Here is a 19,187-nt window from a genome sequence, read left to right as displayed (position 1 = left end):
GAATAATTATTTAATTTACTGAGGCACAATCAAAAATCAAATTGCCATGATGAGATTTGTGTTTGTGACAATCGTAAAAGGGAGGTGACTTACTATCACTTTTGAGAGTTGCATTGTGAATCTAGGTATCAATACCACTAACATTCTACATGTCCACTAGCAATTGCGACAACTCACTGTTTTCCAATCTGGTCTTGGAGATATAATTTTTTTCTTCATAATTTAGTTTGGGTAATTCATGTCTTCAAAGTTATAGTATTTAATACAACGTAGAAATAAATACACTGAAATGTTTTTTTTTTCTTTCTTTTATTTATGTGTACAGGTTTCTAGAAACAGTATTTTTTTTTGGAGATTCTTCAAATGATTATTATTTGCTTAACGGGACTTCGAGAATACTGTTTGTGAATTGAAGAACCCGGTCTACGGTCCTTTGACGAGTCCCTGTGGGTAGCTGTAGTAGGCTACGGGACAATCACAAACCCCCCGCTGTCCTGGAGGTCCGCGAGGTCCTATAGGCCCTGTAAATTGTAGATACTTGTATAACCTGTCTGTCATCACTACCCACTTCTAAAACCTTTTAAGCTCGAACTTGTTCCAGAGCATAATTACAACTACGGGTATTAGCTGCTTTTTACACGCTTTATATTAGCTTCACTTGTATGTATGTTTGTATGTTTGTAACTGACGCCTTTAGACGCGATTTTGACCCACTTTAAACGGCCAGATTTCATTCAAACTTTGTAGATTTATCGAGGACCGATGACAATACACTAATTTGCTAAGATTATTCCATTATTCAATTTGCAAAATAAGATTTTTGCCAATTTATATAACTTTCATCTATAGTCGATAAGGCAGAAGTTGATGTTAAAGTACTTAATAGTTTAAAAAAAATACGCTTTTATAGAAATATTTAACTTAAAAAATGAAAAATAAATAATAGTTCAAAAAACTAAAAAACACGCTCTATATAAAATTCAAAATTTTTTTTTGTTTTTTAGTTTTTTTCTACTAATATTTATTTCCCCTACCAATGCTGATAGCCTTGAGAGGCTATTTCAGCTTCACCCTAGCATGTAGGTGAGCTCATGGGGCTCAAACCGGAAGTGTTGCTAACACTGGCCCTAGCAAGAGTCGTGCTTCGCAGAATCTACCCTCGGATCGGAATCGCAATCCACAGAGAAGATCCGGCGAGAAACTCACTGGGCTATGTCTATGGTTTAATTTACTCGCCGAGCACTTCGTCATAAGCTACGGAATCGGTCAGGACTTGAGATACCTAAAAGTACCATTAGCTGCCGGAGATTTCTGTTCTTTTCTTATATGAGAAAGAGATAGCCTGCCACATTTCCGAGATGGGTTACCTGTCAACACTACATGCTAGTAAAGCACGTTTGAACAGATATACAGGGTGTATTGAAATCGTTTTTGGGACAGGAAGGCGTACGGAAATTTCTTACATGGCGAGACTTAAAATAGCATTTAATAGTTATTAGATTAAAGCAACTGATTCCAGGTAGGTAGATAGGGCCCAGCGTCTAGAGAATGTAGGGTATCTGCCACTTAACCTATTTCATGATCTTACAAAGACTAGGTACACGTTTTTATTACTTTGACTTAGAAAATGAACTGTAAAGTATTTATAGAAGTCCATTCCGATTTTGGTTTCGAAAACGATGTGCTAACACCCTGTAATATTTGGGACTAGTATAAATATACTGTTTGTATTAATAGTAGAATCAATTAAATTTACCTTCTCGACCAGGATCTCCTCGTTCTCCCCTCCTACCCTCGAACCCAGGTAGACCAACTGGACCTAAAAATCAAGTAAACGTGGTACCTAAATGTCTTTTAAAACTAGACTTTAAGCCATCGAAATGATTTCAATAAGCCTTTTTTGTAGGCTTAGATGGGATGTTCATATGCTTCTATAAAATTATGTGATTTATTCAAAAATTAACAGGGGTGATACGGCTGAAAGATCCAAGCTAGAAAAGGAATAATTTCATACTCCCAACAGATGTAGAGATGACAATTTTATGCTGTTTGGTATGGTATGGTGATGTCATATATAGAATATTTAATTCCTTTAAGACAGAGACCAGCTTAAAGGCCGAGTGAAACTTACCCGGAGCTCCTCTAGGACCTTCGGTTCCGGGTAGCCCTACTCCCTCAACACCCCTATCTCCTTTATCGCCCTTTGCGCCATTACTTCCCGATGGTCCCGGTCTCCCCGTATCACCTGGTTCTCCAGGGTACCCACGTGGACCAGGCTCGCCTGATTCCCCTCGGACACCTATTACATTCCAAACACACTTTCTTTAATTAACTTGCGATTGATTTCATTAAATTATTCATTTTCAGTCTTGCGACTGGTATAATTATTAGACATGCCACGAATATTCGCCTATTAATCAGTATTCGGCCTATTCGGCCACTTTGTTTGGTATTCACTTTGTATGATATAAAAATGATGGGCAGGTCTCAAATCAAATTTCGTCAAAAAACTCGAATCATGATTTTTGTTTATTATTTTATCGACTCTTTATTCTTTATTGTACACACAGTTAATACAATACAATAATTGCGAAAAGTTATCAAAATGGCGAGCTTAACTCAACAATCGAGTTATCTACCGGCTAACATTATTATTAATATTCAGTATTCGGCCAAATCACTATTCGTGACAACTCTAGTAATTATTTCGTGATATTATAACTTCATAAGCCCCCCATAATTCGTATATAACCCCTAAAGCTTTAATACATAGGTGTTCTGTGACAGGAACAATAAGGTTAGTGATACCAGTGGATTCGGGGGTTATTAATAACGTGACCTTTTTTTTATCGTGTCAAAGCGGGACGCCTACGGAATGTTGTATATAAATAAATACATATTTTATTATTATATATATAGGGTACGTCGGGGTAAGATGTAATATTTAAGTGCAAAATAAAAATATGGTTAAAAAAATCATTTGAAATAATTTATTATGGTATCTCTTATAGACATCTTCATTCTTACACCAACTTGCTCTTAAAATAATATTTATATGGGGTCTGCTGCGTGAGTCTTGGTTCAGGCAATATGGGTTTGGATCCGTTACCGAAATATTTACTATATACATTATATTACATAAAAACGATCAGAAGGAGAAAAGCGACAAGCACAAGCACAGTTGAATAGTTCACAGCAAACGGTAAGAAAAAGTCCAGGCAAAAAAGGAGACATAAACTATACACACTAAACATTCAATATAAACTTAGTCAATCGAGACAGGCGTATGCGAGTAAATGTGACTGAGCTTCGCGGTCAGAGGTCTGCGGACGACTGGCGCAGGAAGCTGCGACGGCGCACCTCGCGCCGTTCACACAGAGACTTGTGAACTACGCAATCATGTGTAAGTCACCACATTTATAAATAATTTCGCTACAAAAAATTACTTACTTTAGTATGTATTTTGTAATACAATAAGAATTCGGGATAAGTAAGTATTCGGTAAATCTATACTAATATTATTATATAATATTATTATTATATAAAGATAAAGAGGAAAGATTTGTTTGTTTGTTTGTTTCGAATAGGCTCCGAAACTACTGGACCGATTTGAAAAATTCTTTTTCCATTAGAAGCCGACATTGTCCCTAATGAACATAGGCTACTTTTTTTAATTTTTTATATTTTTTTTATATATTTTTTTGGTTTCATGTGTGTTTTAATGTTTCCGAAGCGAAGCGAGGGCGGGTCGCTAGTTTCTTATAAACACATGCACAACAGATTTATTACTGGTGCTACGACCTCTTGTGAGTCCGCATGGCTAGGTACCACCGCCCTGCCTATTTCTGCCGTGAAGCAGTAATGCGTTTCGGTTTGAAGGGTGGGGCAGCCGTTATAACTAAACTTGAGCCCTTAGAACTTATATCTCAAGGAGGGTGGCGCATTTACGTTGTAGATGTCTATAGGCTCCACCACCACCACCAGTACCACCACTTAACACCAGGTGGGCTCTGAGCTCGTCCACCCATCTAAGCAATAAAAAAAAAGATAAATGACAACGGGACATTTTTGTTCTAGTTGGGTACAGCGGGACGGACAGCCTGAAAACGGGACAATCCCGCCCAAAGCGCGACGTATAGTCACGTTAGTTATTAATCTACCACAAGAAATTGCGCTCTTGGTCGTATTCGATAATCATGGACGCAGTTCACGTAAACAATGCTGCATATTAAAATGACATGGTAAATTCCCAGCTTGATACTATTTATTATTAGACTAGCGACCCGCCCTGGCTTCGCTTCGGAAACTGTAATTTATTATTGATTTGTCCACTATTTAATGGATGTTGTTATACATATCGACGCTTGAAAGGCAAACGTGACTAAGCGACAATGCGTGAACTTTACAGTAGACTAATTTAAAGTTGAAATACCTGAAAACAAAATTTATTTTAGCGAATCTAGCTGTAGTAGAATCTAGCTAGTAGCTGTAATATGGAAATGATTTTAATAGACCTAGAAGTACAATTTCTTTGCGCATCGAATATGGCTATTGCCTATCATTCATGTACAAAGCAGTTATTGTCGCTTAGTCACGTTTGCCTTTGAAGCGTCGATATAAACCTTCCTCTTCTATCACTCTATCTATTAAAAAAAACGCATCAAAATCCGTTGCGTAGTTTTAAAGATTTAAGCATACATAGGGACAGATTTAGGGACAGAGAAAGCGACTTTGTTTTATAATATGTAGTGATGTGCCATTCTTACCCGGAGGCCCAGGAAGACCAGGTCTTCCTGGAGGGCCACGCTTTGTAACCACGGTCTGGGTGGGTGCCGTTAGACTTGCTGATAGCTCGTTCAGTCGTTCTGAAAGACATCGTATCCAATTCAAAGAGACGTGATGAATACATATGTGTATACATATACGACCTGTAAGGACGTCTATATACCGTACGTATTTCAGCAAAATTCTTACACAGTTTCTGTGGGATCTTAGAATAATACAGATTCCTAGACAGTTCGTATGCAATATGTACAATAGAGTAAGAAAAAAAAATGTAAGAAATAAAAATAGTGTAAGAAAAAATGATTTTATTGTAAAAAAAGCGTGGGGAACTATGGGTATCAGTAGTTATAAATATTTTATGAACAGATATGAGTAGAACGATTATTTTGATAATATCCTGAAAAGCACCCGACGCTTTTTTGCAATAAAATATTTTTTTCTTACACTTTTTTTATTCAAAATTTATTACAATTTATTTTCTATTTTTTAGTTGGATTTTCTATAAAAGCGTATTTTTTTAGTTTTTTTAAACTATTATTTATTTTTAATGTATATTTTTATTGCTTGTGTTTCAAAAATGTTTGCTCGTCTTTTACGAGGCAAAATAACAAGTAATAAATAATACTCTATGGCCGCACTGAGTACGGAACAGTAGTAGCCGAGAAGTCAAGGTGATGGTAGTGGCCGACCACTGCTCTAAACTCACCTCTGACGATGCTTTCGCAAATGTTCCTCACGTCATTTTCCGACATCGACGGTGTCTGAAAATTATTATGAATAATTTGAAGGAAATATTTCAATCAAAATGTTCGCGCACAAACAGACGCCGCGGTGCTTACTCGTGGCTAGTTCCTATTCGTATTGTTACGCTGGTAAGAGTAACGCCATCTATCGCCGAATTTTGTAACGAATATTGAAAGATCTAGTAGCACCTAGAACACTCGAGAAGTACAACGCCATCTATTGTCAGATAGCGGAAACACAATACTAGATATGTGTGGAATATTCTCGATCATATCTATAAAAACGTCGCAGTCAGTCAGTAATCGGAACCACTCGAAGCGAAACAGCGAACGGATCACCTGAAGCGAAGCGGAACAAGCGAATTGAGTGTTTTAAAGTGTTTGTTGAGTGTTTTAAGTCTTCTAAGTGTTGAATACAGTTTTTAGTTGTACTTTGGTGAAATTTTATTTATCCCGAACCCCATCGCGTAACAGTATTTATAAATAACTAAAATACTTAGTTGGACATGGTCGTTTCAAAGTTAACACACTTGCAATGAGCAGTGTTTAGCTGTACCTCTCGCACTGCTGATGTCCATGAGCCATACGCTCGTCTGCCTACAGCGGCAAAATAAGCAAAAATATCTTCTAGCATTCTTGATAAAGATGAAATCTATTAGTCATTTCTCAATGACACAATTACGCATCGGTCGACACCGGGCATCTTACTTACCCTTCAGGCCACGATGACTTCCCAAAAATATATTTTGGGTTTACACGTGTTTAGATACCACCATCAATCACCCTGTATATATCTGCCATGAGACAGTCATGCGTTCCGGTTCGAAAGGTTCCACAGCCACATTTGAGATTTAGACCTCATATCAAAAAGCCGATGGTGGAATTCAAGTTAGGCACCTATGAACTTTTGCCATGAGACAGTCATGCGTTCCGGTTAATAGGTTCCACAGCCACATTTTAGATTTAGACCTCATATCAAAAGACCGATGGTGGGATTCAAATTAGGCACCTATGAACTCCGGTAGCCACTTAACATCACTTGGAACGAGAGCTCTTTCAGATAGTGAACAGAAACAAGAAGAAACTCCTAGCCTGAGTACCACTGAATTTCAATTAATTTTAACAATGTCTCCCACTTACTTGTACTGAGACGGTGTTGACTCCGGGAGCCCCGGGCGGGCCAGCATGCCCTGGTATACCTGGAATTCCGTCAAGCCCATCCCGCCCTGGAAGACCCGGTAACCCTGGATCCCCTTTCTACACAGTACCATACGTATCATTTGTAAATTATCTTGTTCTAAGAGATCCGTTTCTCTGTTTCAGTATTACAAATCCTTCGTCACGTTAATGTTAATAATATTAAAAACCTTTATCAGGTTTAAAAGACTTCAATGAATATAATAAGTAAATGAATATAGTTTGAAGTAAGTATAGAATTTATATCCGTAAGCAATTTTTTTGCTTTACGGCAGGGGCTCCCAAACTTATTTGGTCTACTGCCCACTTTGAGATTAAATTATTTTTAGCGCCCCCATTTTTTCACCTGCTTAAAAACCACTATAGCGATAGCTTAGTCGGTGTCTAAGAGTCCTCCTAGATAAAAATACAAATCGGCTCCCAAGCCTCTACACAGGCCCCCATTTTTTTCTGGGTCTCTTATCGTCCCCCTTTAGGCCTGCAGCGCCCACAAGGAGGCGTTATTGCCCACTTTGGGATAGGCCGTTTTACGGTTACGATACCACCCGCATTATCTTTGAAAAATATTATCTACCTCATTAGACAATTAAAGATTGGAAACAGAAGGAATCATACCTCTCCGCGCACCCCCGCCGGTCCAGGAGGACCCGGTATACTGGCTGCAGTGATTAAGGGGGCAGGTACACCTGGCGGGCCTGGAGTTCCAGGTTTACCTGAAGGACCCTCGGGACCCTGCATATGTAAAAATATTCATACAAATAAACCAATAAATTTGTATCTGATTGTAGTTTTACTAGTACGAATAATGTAGCATTTTTAATCTTGTTTAAGGTATAACTTCTTTATTCCCTTAATAGATAGAGAAACGTCTACCTCACAGCTTATGGACATAGTCCGCTAGTAAATAGCTTCTTTTTTTGTATTACTTAGGTGGGTGGACGAGCTCACGGCCCACCTGGTTTTAAGGGGCTACCAGAGCCCATAAACCATCTACAACGTAAATGTCGCCACCCACCTTGAGTTATAAGTTCTGAGGTCTCAATATAGTAACAACGGCTGAATTTAAGCCGAAATGCACTACTGCTTCACGGCAGAAATAGGCAGGGCGGTGGTACCTATCTGTGCATACTCACAAAAGGTCCTATCACCAGTAAGCTTTTGAATTTACTACTCTAAAAATTAAATACTGTTAAATTAATATTTAAAGAATCTGCATTTGAATATACAAAATACACAATGTGAACTAAATAGTTTTCCGAATGAACTGTAGTTAATTACCTGTGGTCCTTCAGGGCCCCTCTCCCCAGGGGGACCGCGCGGCCCACTGGGAGCGGGGAGACCAGCTGCACCAGGGGCACCCTCCGGCCCTGGTAGACCCTGTAACTCAAAACATATAAGATGAACAACAGTATCCCTAAAAATTCATCTTGTGATCATCTTCAATGGGTCGCACTATGAGTCGCGCATTGGTGCATACTCTAGGAATGAATAGGAAAGATTATATTAATTTAATTTTTAATACCCTTTCGCCATCCTTTCCAGGAGGTCCGACGGGTCCGGGACCACCGTCTCTCCCTGGTCGACCAGGTGACCCCCTTTCGCCTTTAGCACCTGGCACATAATTTTAAAACATTAAACAGGATAACACAATTTAAATATAACAATATTTCCGTCATAATGTGTTGTGGCGTGCAACCTCTTTGACAGGACAAAAGACCTACAACGACTAGACATAGACACAGACTAAGACAGAGACTTGATAAGAATTCGAAAAGAAATGGAACAAGGGGGTAAGTGACTAGCGGTACGCAGTACATTTTTTGCCTTCCGAAAAGACGGACACAAGGACGACAAGGAACGAACCGACCGTTCTCTTATACATATAAAAATAGTCGATAAAATAATGAAATGAACGTTCAAGTGACCTTCGACCGTTCATAACGGTTTTTATGACCTTCGAAGGCACAGGAGCTTAGGATCCACCTGAGAACAACCCTTTAAGCATCAACAATGCCAAGAACAGGTCTGAGTCTCAACCTGGATCCACATTTTTCAAACTTAAAAACGTGTATCTTTGTTCATTCGTGATATTTGCATCGTTACCCGATTTAACAGCTAGCAGTAGGCAGCGGCTTGGCTCTGCCTCTGGCATTGCTGAAGTCCATGGGCGACGGTAACCACTCACCATCAGGTGGGCTGTATGCTCGTCTGCCTACAAAGGCAATAAAAATAAATGAATAAAAACAGTGCAACTCGACACCTACCTTGTATTAGAGAAGCGTTGATATTGGTCAATGGTCCGGGTGGTCCACGAGGTCCCGGTATCCCAGGAGGACCGATTGGGCCTGGTGACCCAGGAATACCCTAATATAAAAGACATAGTTATTTGAGAATCCTCATTTGAACTAGAGACGTTGCCAATACATTTTTTCTGAAAGCCATTTGAGATTATTTGTTTAGAACAGTAGTATCACAGGTTCAAGTCACTTTAATAGTCGAGAAAGTTCTTTTTTTATTGCAGACGCGTGAATGAGCTTCAGATCCTAGTATCGTATATCGTATCTGGTAGTCTGTTAAGTGATTACATGATCCCATAGACATCGCAATGTGTATTCCGCCCCCTTGTTTGAGATACGAGGCTAAATCACAATTGGACCACATAACGGCTACCCGACCCCTTAAGCCCACTAGTACACCTTATTATTTCGTCGTAATCGTTATGATGAACATTTGGATGAACTCAGAGTTGCTGGCCGATGCACTGCAAGAGCAGTGCACCACCAGCACTCAATACGCGGACCCCGAACACACCGAGGCAGTCGACAGGGAGGTCGAGCGCAGAGCTTCCCTGCCACCCTCGGACGCGTTACCCCCCATTACCTCTGACGAAGTTAGAGAAGTAATAGACAACCTTCAACCTAAGAAGGCACCCGGCTCCGACGGCATCCGCAACCGCGCGTTAAAACTCTTACCAGTCCAACTGATAACAATGTTGGCTACCATCTTAAATGCTGCTATGACGCACTGCATCTTTCCGGCGGTATGGAAAGAAGCAGACGTTATCGGTATACACAAGCCGGGCAAACCGAATAATGAAACCGCTAGTTACCGACCGATTAGTCTCCTCCCAGCGATAGGCAAAATTTACGAACGGCTCCTTCGGAAACGCCTCTGGGACTTCGTTACCGCGAATAAAATTCTAATAGACGAGCAGTTTGGATTCCGCGCCAAACACTCGTGCGTACAACAAGTGCACCGCCTCACGGAGCACATCTTAATAGGGCTAAATAGGCGTAAACAAATCCCGACCGGCGCCCTCTTCTTCGATGTAGCGAAGGCGTTCGACAAAGTCTGGCACAACGGTTTGATCTACAAACTGTACAACATGGGAGTGCCAGACAGACTCGTGCTCATCATACGAGACTTCTTGTCGAACCGTTCGTTTCGATATCGAGTAGAGGGAACTCGTTCTCGTCCCCGTCATCTGACTGCCGGAGTCCCGCAAGGCTCCGCACTCTCCCCGTTACTATTTAGTTTGTATATCAACGATATACCCCGGTCTCCGGAGACCCATCTAGCGCTCTTCGCCGATGACACGGCTATCTACTACTCGTGTAGGAAGATGTCGTTGCTTCATCGGCGACTCCAGACCGCAGTAACCACCATGGGACAGTGGTTCCGGAAGTGGCGAATAGACATTAACCCCACGAAAAGCACAGCGGTGCTATTCAAAAGGGGTCGCCCTCCGAATACCACTTCGAGCACCCCACTCCCCAGTAGGCGCGTAAACACCTCCGCCGTTAGCCCCATCACTCTCTTTGACCAGCCCATACCGTGGGCCCCGAAGGTCAAATACCTAGGCGTCACCCTCGACAGAGGGATGACATTCCGTCCCCACGTAAAAACGGTACGCGATCGCGCCGCGTTTATACTAGGACGACTCTACCCAATGCTTTGTAGACGAAGCAAACTGTCCCTCCGTAACAAGGTAACCCTCTACAAAACTTGCATACGCCCCGTCATGACGTATGCAAGCGTAGTGTTCGCTCACGCGGCCCGCACCAACTTGAAACCCCTTCAGGTAATACAATCCCGATTCTGCAGGATAGCCGTCGGAGCACCATGGTTCCAGAGGAACGTGGACCTCCACGATGACCTGGAGCTCGACCCCGTCAGTAAGTATCTACAGTCGGCATCGCTGCGCCACTTTGAGAAGGCGGCACGACATGAGAACCCTCTTGTCGTGGCCGCCGGAAACTACATACCCGATCCTGTAGACCGTTTGGTAAACCGTCGACGTCGCCCAAAGCACGTCATCACGGATCCTCCTGATCCACTAACGGTGCTTTTAGGCAATACAAGCACCGGTCACCGTCCTCGCCGAACCCGTCGCTTGCGACGAAGGGCTCGACGAGCGAATTAACCCACAGACACAGCCCACTGAGTTTCTCGCCGGATCTTCTCAGTGGGTCGCGCTTCCGATCCGGTGGTAGATTCTGCGAAGCACTGCTCTTGCTAGGGCGGTGTTAGCAATTCTCCGGTTTGAGCCCCGCGAGCTCACCTACACAAGCTAGGGTACGCTGAAATAGCCTCTCAAGGCTATCAGCATAGGTAGGAAAAAAAAAAAAAAAAAATGGATGAACTGAAATTTTACAATAAAAAATATACTTTTAGGCACATAATTAGAACTCCTTTTACGGTTTTTATTTTTATTTTTATTGATTAGATGTGTGGATGAGCTCACAGCCCACCTGGTGTGGAGTGGTTACTGGAGCCCATAGACATCTATAACGTAAATGCGCCACACACTTTGTTCTAAGCTCTCAGTATAGTCACAACGGCTGCCCCACCCTTCAAACCGAAACGCATTACTGCTTCACGACAGAAATAGGCGGGGCGGTACTAGGACTCACAAGAGGTCCTACCACCAGTAATTACGCAAATTATAATTTACGCAAATTATAATTAATCTCGCTTTTATTATTATTATTATATTATTTCCTATGTTTCGAACAGTTTACAGTTTTCGCGGTCACAGACGAGTCGTAATTGTTAGAGATTTAACCGCAAAAGTACATTTAATTATGTCCATGAACTCGCGAACTCGCGAAGACCACATCAAAGACTATGTGGTTCGTTATTTCTCAGTATTAGCGGGAAACTCTCAAACACTCAAACTCAAATAAATATTTCAAAAATACTTGTAATGTTTTAGATGCACGTGTACAATATTAAAATATTAACAACAGGAGAAAACGAAGCTAGGCACTAGAATCTAGTGACAAGATTATACTCATTATGAGTATACTCAAATTACGATTTTATCTCGTACTTAAAAAGGCGCGCAAATCCTGTAATGCTTGGTGCGAGTTTTTTAAAGTTCTCGATAGCGTAAAAGTTAGCCCAATTCTGTATGCAGTTGGAACAGCACCCCTAGCGGCGAACGTAGGCAAACTATCTTAATGGAATAAGATAAGTTATTAATACAAATATGAGTTAACTTTTACGCTATCGAGAACGTTAACCCGATTGACTTCCACGGTGAAGGAATAACATTAAAAAAATTAAACCCGCAAAATTATAACTTACGTAATTACTGGTGGTAGGACCTCTTGTGAGTCCGCGCGGGTGGGTACCACTGCCCTGCCTATTTCTGCCGTGAAGCAGTAATGTGTTTCGGTCTGAAGGGTAGGGCAGCCGTTGTAACTATACTAAGATATTAGAACTTATATCTCAAGGTGGGTGGCGCATTTACGTTGCAGATGTCTATGGGCTCCAGTAACCACTTAACACCAGGTGGGCCGTGAGCTCGTCCACCCATATAAGAAATAAAAAAAAAAAAAAACGCGCACTAAGCACACTGTTGACTAACGTTAGGTGACAACTACGCGTTCAGGAATTCCGATTTCGCCCGAAGACACTCAAGTGCGATCCAATATGTGTGTGTTGTGTCGCTACAACTATGCTAGACACAATTACTCCGACTTACGTCTTTCCCATCGACTCCGGGTATACCAGAAAACCCAACGGGACCTGGATCGCCGGTATCACCTGAAAATGAAACAGCATCAAAGCTTGTCCTTGTTCTTCCTTCACCGATGACTTTTCAAGGCTTTGAGCCGGGCAAAACATCACAGTTTGTCTTCATTTCAATATACACAAAGTAAGGTTTTTCAAGTAAAGATCCTTAGAAAGCAGTATGGGACCAGGAATATAGATTCAGACCTTCTTTTCCTCCAAGCATATATATATAATTAGAATATAAATACCTATGATTTTATTTGAACGCTGTTTTCTAACGCACTTTTATTAATATACGACTAATCCGATATTCGTCTGTCTTTGTGTCAGAATCTTTCAATGTGAATTTTCATTACATTTAAACATCCGATTAGCTTGAAAATTGTCACACGTAACTTTTTTTTTTTTTTTATTGCCTTTGTAGGCAGACGGGCATACGGCCCACCTGATGGTGAGTGGTTACCGTCGCCCATGGACTTCAGCAATGCCAGGGGCAGAGCCAAGCCGCTGCCTACATAACTAATAACTACCATCGATGTAATCTAATTTTGGCCCATATTTCTGATTGATATTAAAAATAGCTCTTAATGGCATAAAAAGGAACTTTGAGCAACCCTTGTCCGAACACCACTTTAAAATATCGACTCGAATATATTAAATTTTGATCGAGTTTCGATTGCAAATACATACTCCTATATTTTTTATCTATATACCTATATATATATAAAAATGAATTGCTGTTCGTTAGTCTCGCTAAAACTCGAGAACGGCTGGACCGATTTGGCTAATTTTGGTCTTGAATTGTTTGTAGAAATCCAGAGAAGGTTTAAAAGGTAGATAATTATGAAAATGCTCGGAATTAAATAAAAATAACAATTTTGGTTTTCCCTTTGATGTGTCCCCCGTCGGACGGATTCCTTTTGTTTGTTTTAAGTTTATTTTATACAAAAGTTTAGGCCTTTTATTTATCGATTGAGGCACTACGAAGTCTGCCAGGTAAGCTAGTAAGGAATATTTTTTTCATGCAACAATTTTAGACATTACCTTTCGATCCAGTTTCGCCTTTATCGCCTTTATAACCCCTGGGGCCTGGTGGTCCTTGTTCACCCTTCACTCCTGTACCAGTTACCTGTAAATGTTCAGATAACAAATACTGTTCGTATGATTAATAAGGACTCTAGTTTCAGTACTGTGTTCGTTCTTTCTGTTCCAAATTTATAAGGCCAAGCTGATCTTTGGTATTAATGCTTACATTAACGGCTAAACCGGGCGGCCCAACTTCGCCTTTGTCACCTTTCGGGCCGGCTGGGCCAATGGGCCCAATTTCGCCTTTCTCGCCTCTAAAGCCCTAAAACATAATAAAATTAAATTAATTCCTCAAGTGCCTCATAAGCCAATCGTTATCTTAGGAACATTTGTGACATGATAAACAGCAAAACTATAGTAAAGTTAATTTTAAATTTTTTGAATTTGTCTCTCATGATGAAAGTCCCCCTTTTTGGTAAAAAAGTATTCAAGGGCATTTAAAACGGACCTTCGGTTCACCAAAATACAGACAGAATAAATTTAAAAAATTACACCCAGTTGTTAAAATGTTCCTCTAAATTACGGCACCCTGGAATAGATTTCCTTAAATTTACAAAAAAATTTACAAAAATTTACAAAACTTCCATTTAACATTAGCTTTTATAAATTAGATAATTTTTCAAATACCAGTCTATAAAGAGAAAATACATTCCGTATTCAATAACAATGCTAATAGAAGCGTTGAAGAAGGTATAAGATAAGTTCAAGATCAATTTAAGGGCAAGGTCCATACCGGTAGTCCTGGGAGACCCCTCACGCCCTGTTCGCCTGTAGGTCCAGGAGGGCCCATGGGACCCTAAAATATTAATGGAATAGATCCGATTAAATGTCATTAACAAACATAAAGCTAAGGCCGGACTAGAAATTAGAATAAACTTTCTCTTTTCCCTCATGACTTTGGTTAAAATTATAGACCATAATTAAATTGTCATCGATGTTAATCACGTGTGCAAATTTTCAAGTTAATCGGATACTTAAATATTATTCATATTAAAGTTCACATTGAAAGATTGTGTGACAAAGACAGACAGATATCGGGTCAAACGAATAAAAGTGTGTTAGAAAACAGCATTCAAATAATCATAGATTTTTTAATTATAATCAAGGAGTGCAAGGCTATTTGGTTTAAGAAACTTTTTGGTTAATACACGACATTTATCTTTGTAATTAAAAGTCCGTTTTATTTGGTATTAGCATCAAGAAACCGATGTTTTTATCTGAACTTCAATTATATGTTTGCCACATTCAAATAGTTGAAGAAGTTTCTTTTATGATATATTTTTTCAAATTTTAAACTTTACATGGTTCTCTTGTAAAGTTAAGCCCGTTTTAAGAGTCTCAAAATGTTTTTTGGTTCTTAATAATTTGGTTCTTAACGACGATTGTTTACGTACAAAAACTAAAAGCTTATGTATAAAATTTAGTAACAAAAATAATAGTATAATAGATACTGTGTTTTCTTAAAAAAATACTTACTTCTGGACACGTCACATTGCAAGTCGTGTTTAGCGAAGGAATTTCTCTGGACGATGGGTCGAAAGCAAACTAGAAAATGATTAATGAATGAATTAATGAATGATTTATTTTATTTCAGACAACAATAAGTCCATATATGTGTACATAGTATCATTGAAACATACAATTAACAAAACCAATCAAATGAAAAAGATACATTTATAAAAAATAATTATCAGTTGCAAACATTTCAAATATTCCATTTAACTGATACTCACTTCGAACCAACCATTATTATTATTATTATTTAGTCCGCAAGTGAACCATGATACACTGGTTCAAGTACCGACAATCATAACGGTCTGTTAATGCCTTCACGATGCTGTTAAGATTCATTTAAATTTTTCTGAAATAGGGTAGATTATGTATTGCTATTACAACGCAGTTCTACTTTTTTTAGGTACCTTTGCCTACCTTTCTTCAGGTACCTACCACAGGTACCTTTCAGGTATCTGGCTTAGCTGTGACTAGTGGCGAGCTCTTGGGGGTTCAGTGTGAGAGGTTTTTCTAACAGCTACCCTCGCAAGAGCGCTAATTCGTTGAATCTAATACCGGATCGCGAATTGCGACCCCCTGAAAAAATCCTGCGAGAAACTAGGTCGTGTCTATGGATTAAGTTGCACTTTGAACTCTAACTGGTGGTAGGACCTCTTGTGAGTCCGCACGGGTAGGTACCACCACCCTGCCTATTTCTGCCGTGAAGCAGTTATGCGTTTCGGTTTGAAGGATGGGGAAGCCGTTGTAACTATACTGAGACCTTAGACCTTATATCTCAAGGTGGGTGGCGCATTTACATTGTAGATGTCTTTGGGCTCTACTATCCACTTAACACCAGGTGGGCTGTGAACTCGTCCACGCATCTAAGTAATAAAAAAAAATAAAAAATCTTCGTCGCATTAAACAAAATTCTGCTCTTAGTTGTAAAACGTTCGGCATTTCAATACAAGAAAAATATTAAATATATCTGTGATGGATCAACTTAGAGCAGCACTCCCATATCTTTCTTACTTTCGGCGTCGTGAAAGCTTTAATATAGCGTTTTTGCTACTTTATCATTTATCATGCATTTATCAATCAATAGGTCAATTTTAGAGATATTTTTATAATTATATTCTGCTTAGTTTTATATGATCGTTTATCGTTTAAGGTTTTAATTTCATTTAAAAACTAAAATTCAACACTCACGGGCGGCGCTGAAGTTGCTATCAGGTAGTTTGGATTATCCTGTAATGGAATATCAAACTTTTATTTCGATATATTCGATAACTACATATTTAACAGTTCCACAAGAAAGTTTTCGTATGTCTTAAAATTAATAATGAAACGTGGTTAAAGAGTATTTTTTCCAAGAAATAATTTCGACTTAGGTTTTCTTTTGTGAAGAAAGTACATACTTCAATATACAATCAATTTTTCTTTTTCTATATCATTTTTTGTTTTTGTTTTAGCAGGATTGTTACATTTGCTTGAGTGAACGGATAGAAGTAAATGATCTAAAAAACTGAGAAACCCTGACCGAACCGGGTACGGAAGCCTGCTCTGGCCACATAATATAATTAACATTAATTGAAGAAATGATTTACATACAATCTCCTCACAGCTATCTTCCTTCAGAACGTAGCGGTCGCAACTCAACGAGAGCCACTGAAGATCAATCTGAAATTTTAAAAAGGACGCTTATATATGTAAAGAAAAACCTTCATAATTTAAAACTCTTTAGTTTTCTAAAAAGGATTTTTCTTATATGTCATTAAGTGAAGTTTTACATTCAGTAAAAAGAAAGTTTAGTTTGTTTAAAAATATCAATTTTATTAGATTAAGGGCTTTAAATGCTGTTTTCCCGTTCTCATCACAAAAAAAATTTTCAAAAACAATATACAGCCCGGACAAAAAAAATTATAGTAAAAGATAGCTTCACTTTTAAATGATGTCATAGGAAGGAAATGTTACAAGAATCTATATATATATATAAATGAATTGCTGTTCGTTAGTCTCGCTAAAACTCGAGAACGGCTGGACCGATTTGGCTAATTTTAGTCTTAAATTATTTGTGGAAGTCCAGAGAAGGTTTAAAAGTTAGATAAATATAAAAATGCTCGGAATTAAATAAAAATACCAATTTTGTTTTTCCTTTGATGTGTCCCCCGTCGGACGGATTCCTTTTGTTTGTTTTAAGTTTATTTTATACAAAAGCTTAGGTATTTTATTTATTGATTGAGGCACTACGAAGTCTGCCGAGTCAGCTAGTAAAGAATAAATAAATTATACCAAAAATTGGATTATGTGTTTTAACGAAGAATTCTACGAGTATGTATTATCCAAACTATATATTTATATCCAAAACTATTTGCTGATCACAAAATGCGTCGCGGGCCGCATGAAAACAGGCCGTTGTTTGGATCGCCCTGGCATAGCCTATAACAAACTTACCGGTGCCGGCGTGCCGTCATCGTTTGAGACAATCGTCAGTGAGGTGGCATTGCTGAAGTCGTAAGCGGAGATGTTCACTGGATTCAACTGATTATTAAATAAAAACCCAATTAACGATCAATCGCAAATAATTTTTTTTATTGCTTAGGTGGTTGGACGAGCTCACAGCCCGCCTGGTGTTAAGTTGTTACTGGAGCCCATAGACATCCACAACGTAAATGTGCCACCCACCTTGAGATATAAGTTCTAAGGTATCAGTATAGTTACAAAGGCTTCCCCACCCTTCAAACCGAAACGCATTACTGCTTCACGGCAGAAATAGGCAGGGTGGTGGTACCTACCCGCGCGGACTCTCAAGAGGTCCTGCCACCAGTCCATCTCTCTCTGTCTTTGTCTCTCTAACTCAAACTATTTTAGTCATGATTAAATTATCTTAGTTAAAATTTAATTAACTCGGTGGCGCAATAATTAGCGTCGCTGAGAACGTGGCGAAGACATTTGTGTGAGTATTGGGCGTGTTCATCCGTATATGGTCTTCTCGCATTAAAACAGTACACATAATCTCAAATCTTACTAATTTTACAAGAGAGTGTTTGAAAGGTTTAACATTTGATATTTTTAATATTAATCATCTTTACAACATTTATTTTTTATTTTTTACCAGTTACATTATCTGTCTTTTAAAGTAAGATAAAATTTTAAATTAATTTTGTTAATGGTAGTCGAAATATAAGTAAGCTAAAAAAAAAATTTAACCTAAACTACGTTTTTTTGACAGTATTTGTGAGAAAAATACTGGTGATACCATATGATTCCGCATATTAATTCAATTTCGAATATTTTTGGAAATTGTACACTTATAATGCGAAAAAACTATATCGACGCTTGAAAGGCAAACGTGACTAAGCGACAATGCGTGAACTTTACAGTAGACTAATTTAAAGTTGAAATACCTGAAAACAAAATTTATTTTAACGAATCTAGCTGTAGTAGAATCTAGCTAGTAGCTGTAGGATTGAAATGATTTTAATAGACCTAGAAATATATATTTTTTTGCGCATCGAATATGGTTGTTGCCCATCATTTATGTACAAAGCAGTTATTGTCGCTTAGTCATGTTTGCCTTTCAAGCGTCGATATGTACATCGACTTCGGGTCTTCACACTATAACTACAAATGTATGATTTATCATCGATTATTCATATGATTTTTATTCTCACCTCAACACAATCGACTGCTATATGAACCGATCGATTCGCGACAGCCACGTGTAGCTTGTGCCATCCCGTAGTAAATAACTAAAAGGAACAGAACAAACACTTTTTAGTTTTGACCGTATTGTGATTAATGTGACCAGTGAAGTGACAAATGAAATAGAACTTTAATTCTTCTTGCCTTAGGCTGAAGCAG

At 39.0% G+C, this 19,187-nt stretch overlaps 1 protein-coding gene across 1 annotated transcript in view; it reads right to left on the bottom strand.

Annotated features, from left to right (window-relative positions):
• Positions 1 to 290: 290 nt before the first annotated feature.
• The window catches only part of LOC101738205 (collagen alpha-1(IX) chain), a 29,328-nt gene continuing 10,431 nt past the window's right edge, over positions 291 to 19,187 (bottom strand). Inside the window, exons 5-23 of the mRNA XM_004925268.5 lie at positions 18,998 to 19,075; positions 17,778 to 17,864; positions 16,935 to 17,003; positions 16,533 to 16,571; positions 15,309 to 15,377; positions 14,566 to 14,628; positions 13,999 to 14,094; positions 13,791 to 13,875; positions 12,715 to 12,776; positions 8,990 to 9,089; positions 8,248 to 8,336; positions 8,004 to 8,102; positions 7,341 to 7,457; positions 6,669 to 6,785; positions 5,492 to 5,546; positions 4,767 to 4,865; positions 2,132 to 2,299; positions 1,757 to 1,819; positions 291 to 521 (exon numbers count right to left, since the gene is read on the bottom strand). Coding sequence (XP_004925325.3) covers positions 424 to 521; positions 1,757 to 1,819; positions 2,132 to 2,299; positions 4,767 to 4,865; positions 5,492 to 5,546; positions 6,669 to 6,785; positions 7,341 to 7,457; positions 8,004 to 8,102; positions 8,248 to 8,336; positions 8,990 to 9,089; positions 12,715 to 12,776; positions 13,791 to 13,875; positions 13,999 to 14,094; positions 14,566 to 14,628; positions 15,309 to 15,377; positions 16,533 to 16,571; positions 16,935 to 17,003; positions 17,778 to 17,864; positions 18,998 to 19,075 — 1,653 coding nt within the window. The 3' untranslated portion in view covers positions 291 to 423. The remainder of the gene's footprint in view (positions 522 to 1,756; positions 1,820 to 2,131; positions 2,300 to 4,766; positions 4,866 to 5,491; positions 5,547 to 6,668; positions 6,786 to 7,340; positions 7,458 to 8,003; positions 8,103 to 8,247; positions 8,337 to 8,989; positions 9,090 to 12,714; positions 12,777 to 13,790; positions 13,876 to 13,998; positions 14,095 to 14,565; positions 14,629 to 15,308; positions 15,378 to 16,532; positions 16,572 to 16,934; positions 17,004 to 17,777; positions 17,865 to 18,997; positions 19,076 to 19,187) is intronic.

The sequence above is a fragment of the Bombyx mori genome, chromosome 20 (genome assembly GCF_030269925.1).
Source record: "Bombyx mori chromosome 20, ASM3026992v2".
Classification (NCBI taxonomy): Eukaryota; Metazoa; Arthropoda; class Insecta; order Lepidoptera; family Bombycidae; genus Bombyx; species Bombyx mori.
The sequence above is the reverse complement of the archived record's forward strand: the minus strand, read 5'-3'. Positions and strand labels throughout refer to the sequence as shown.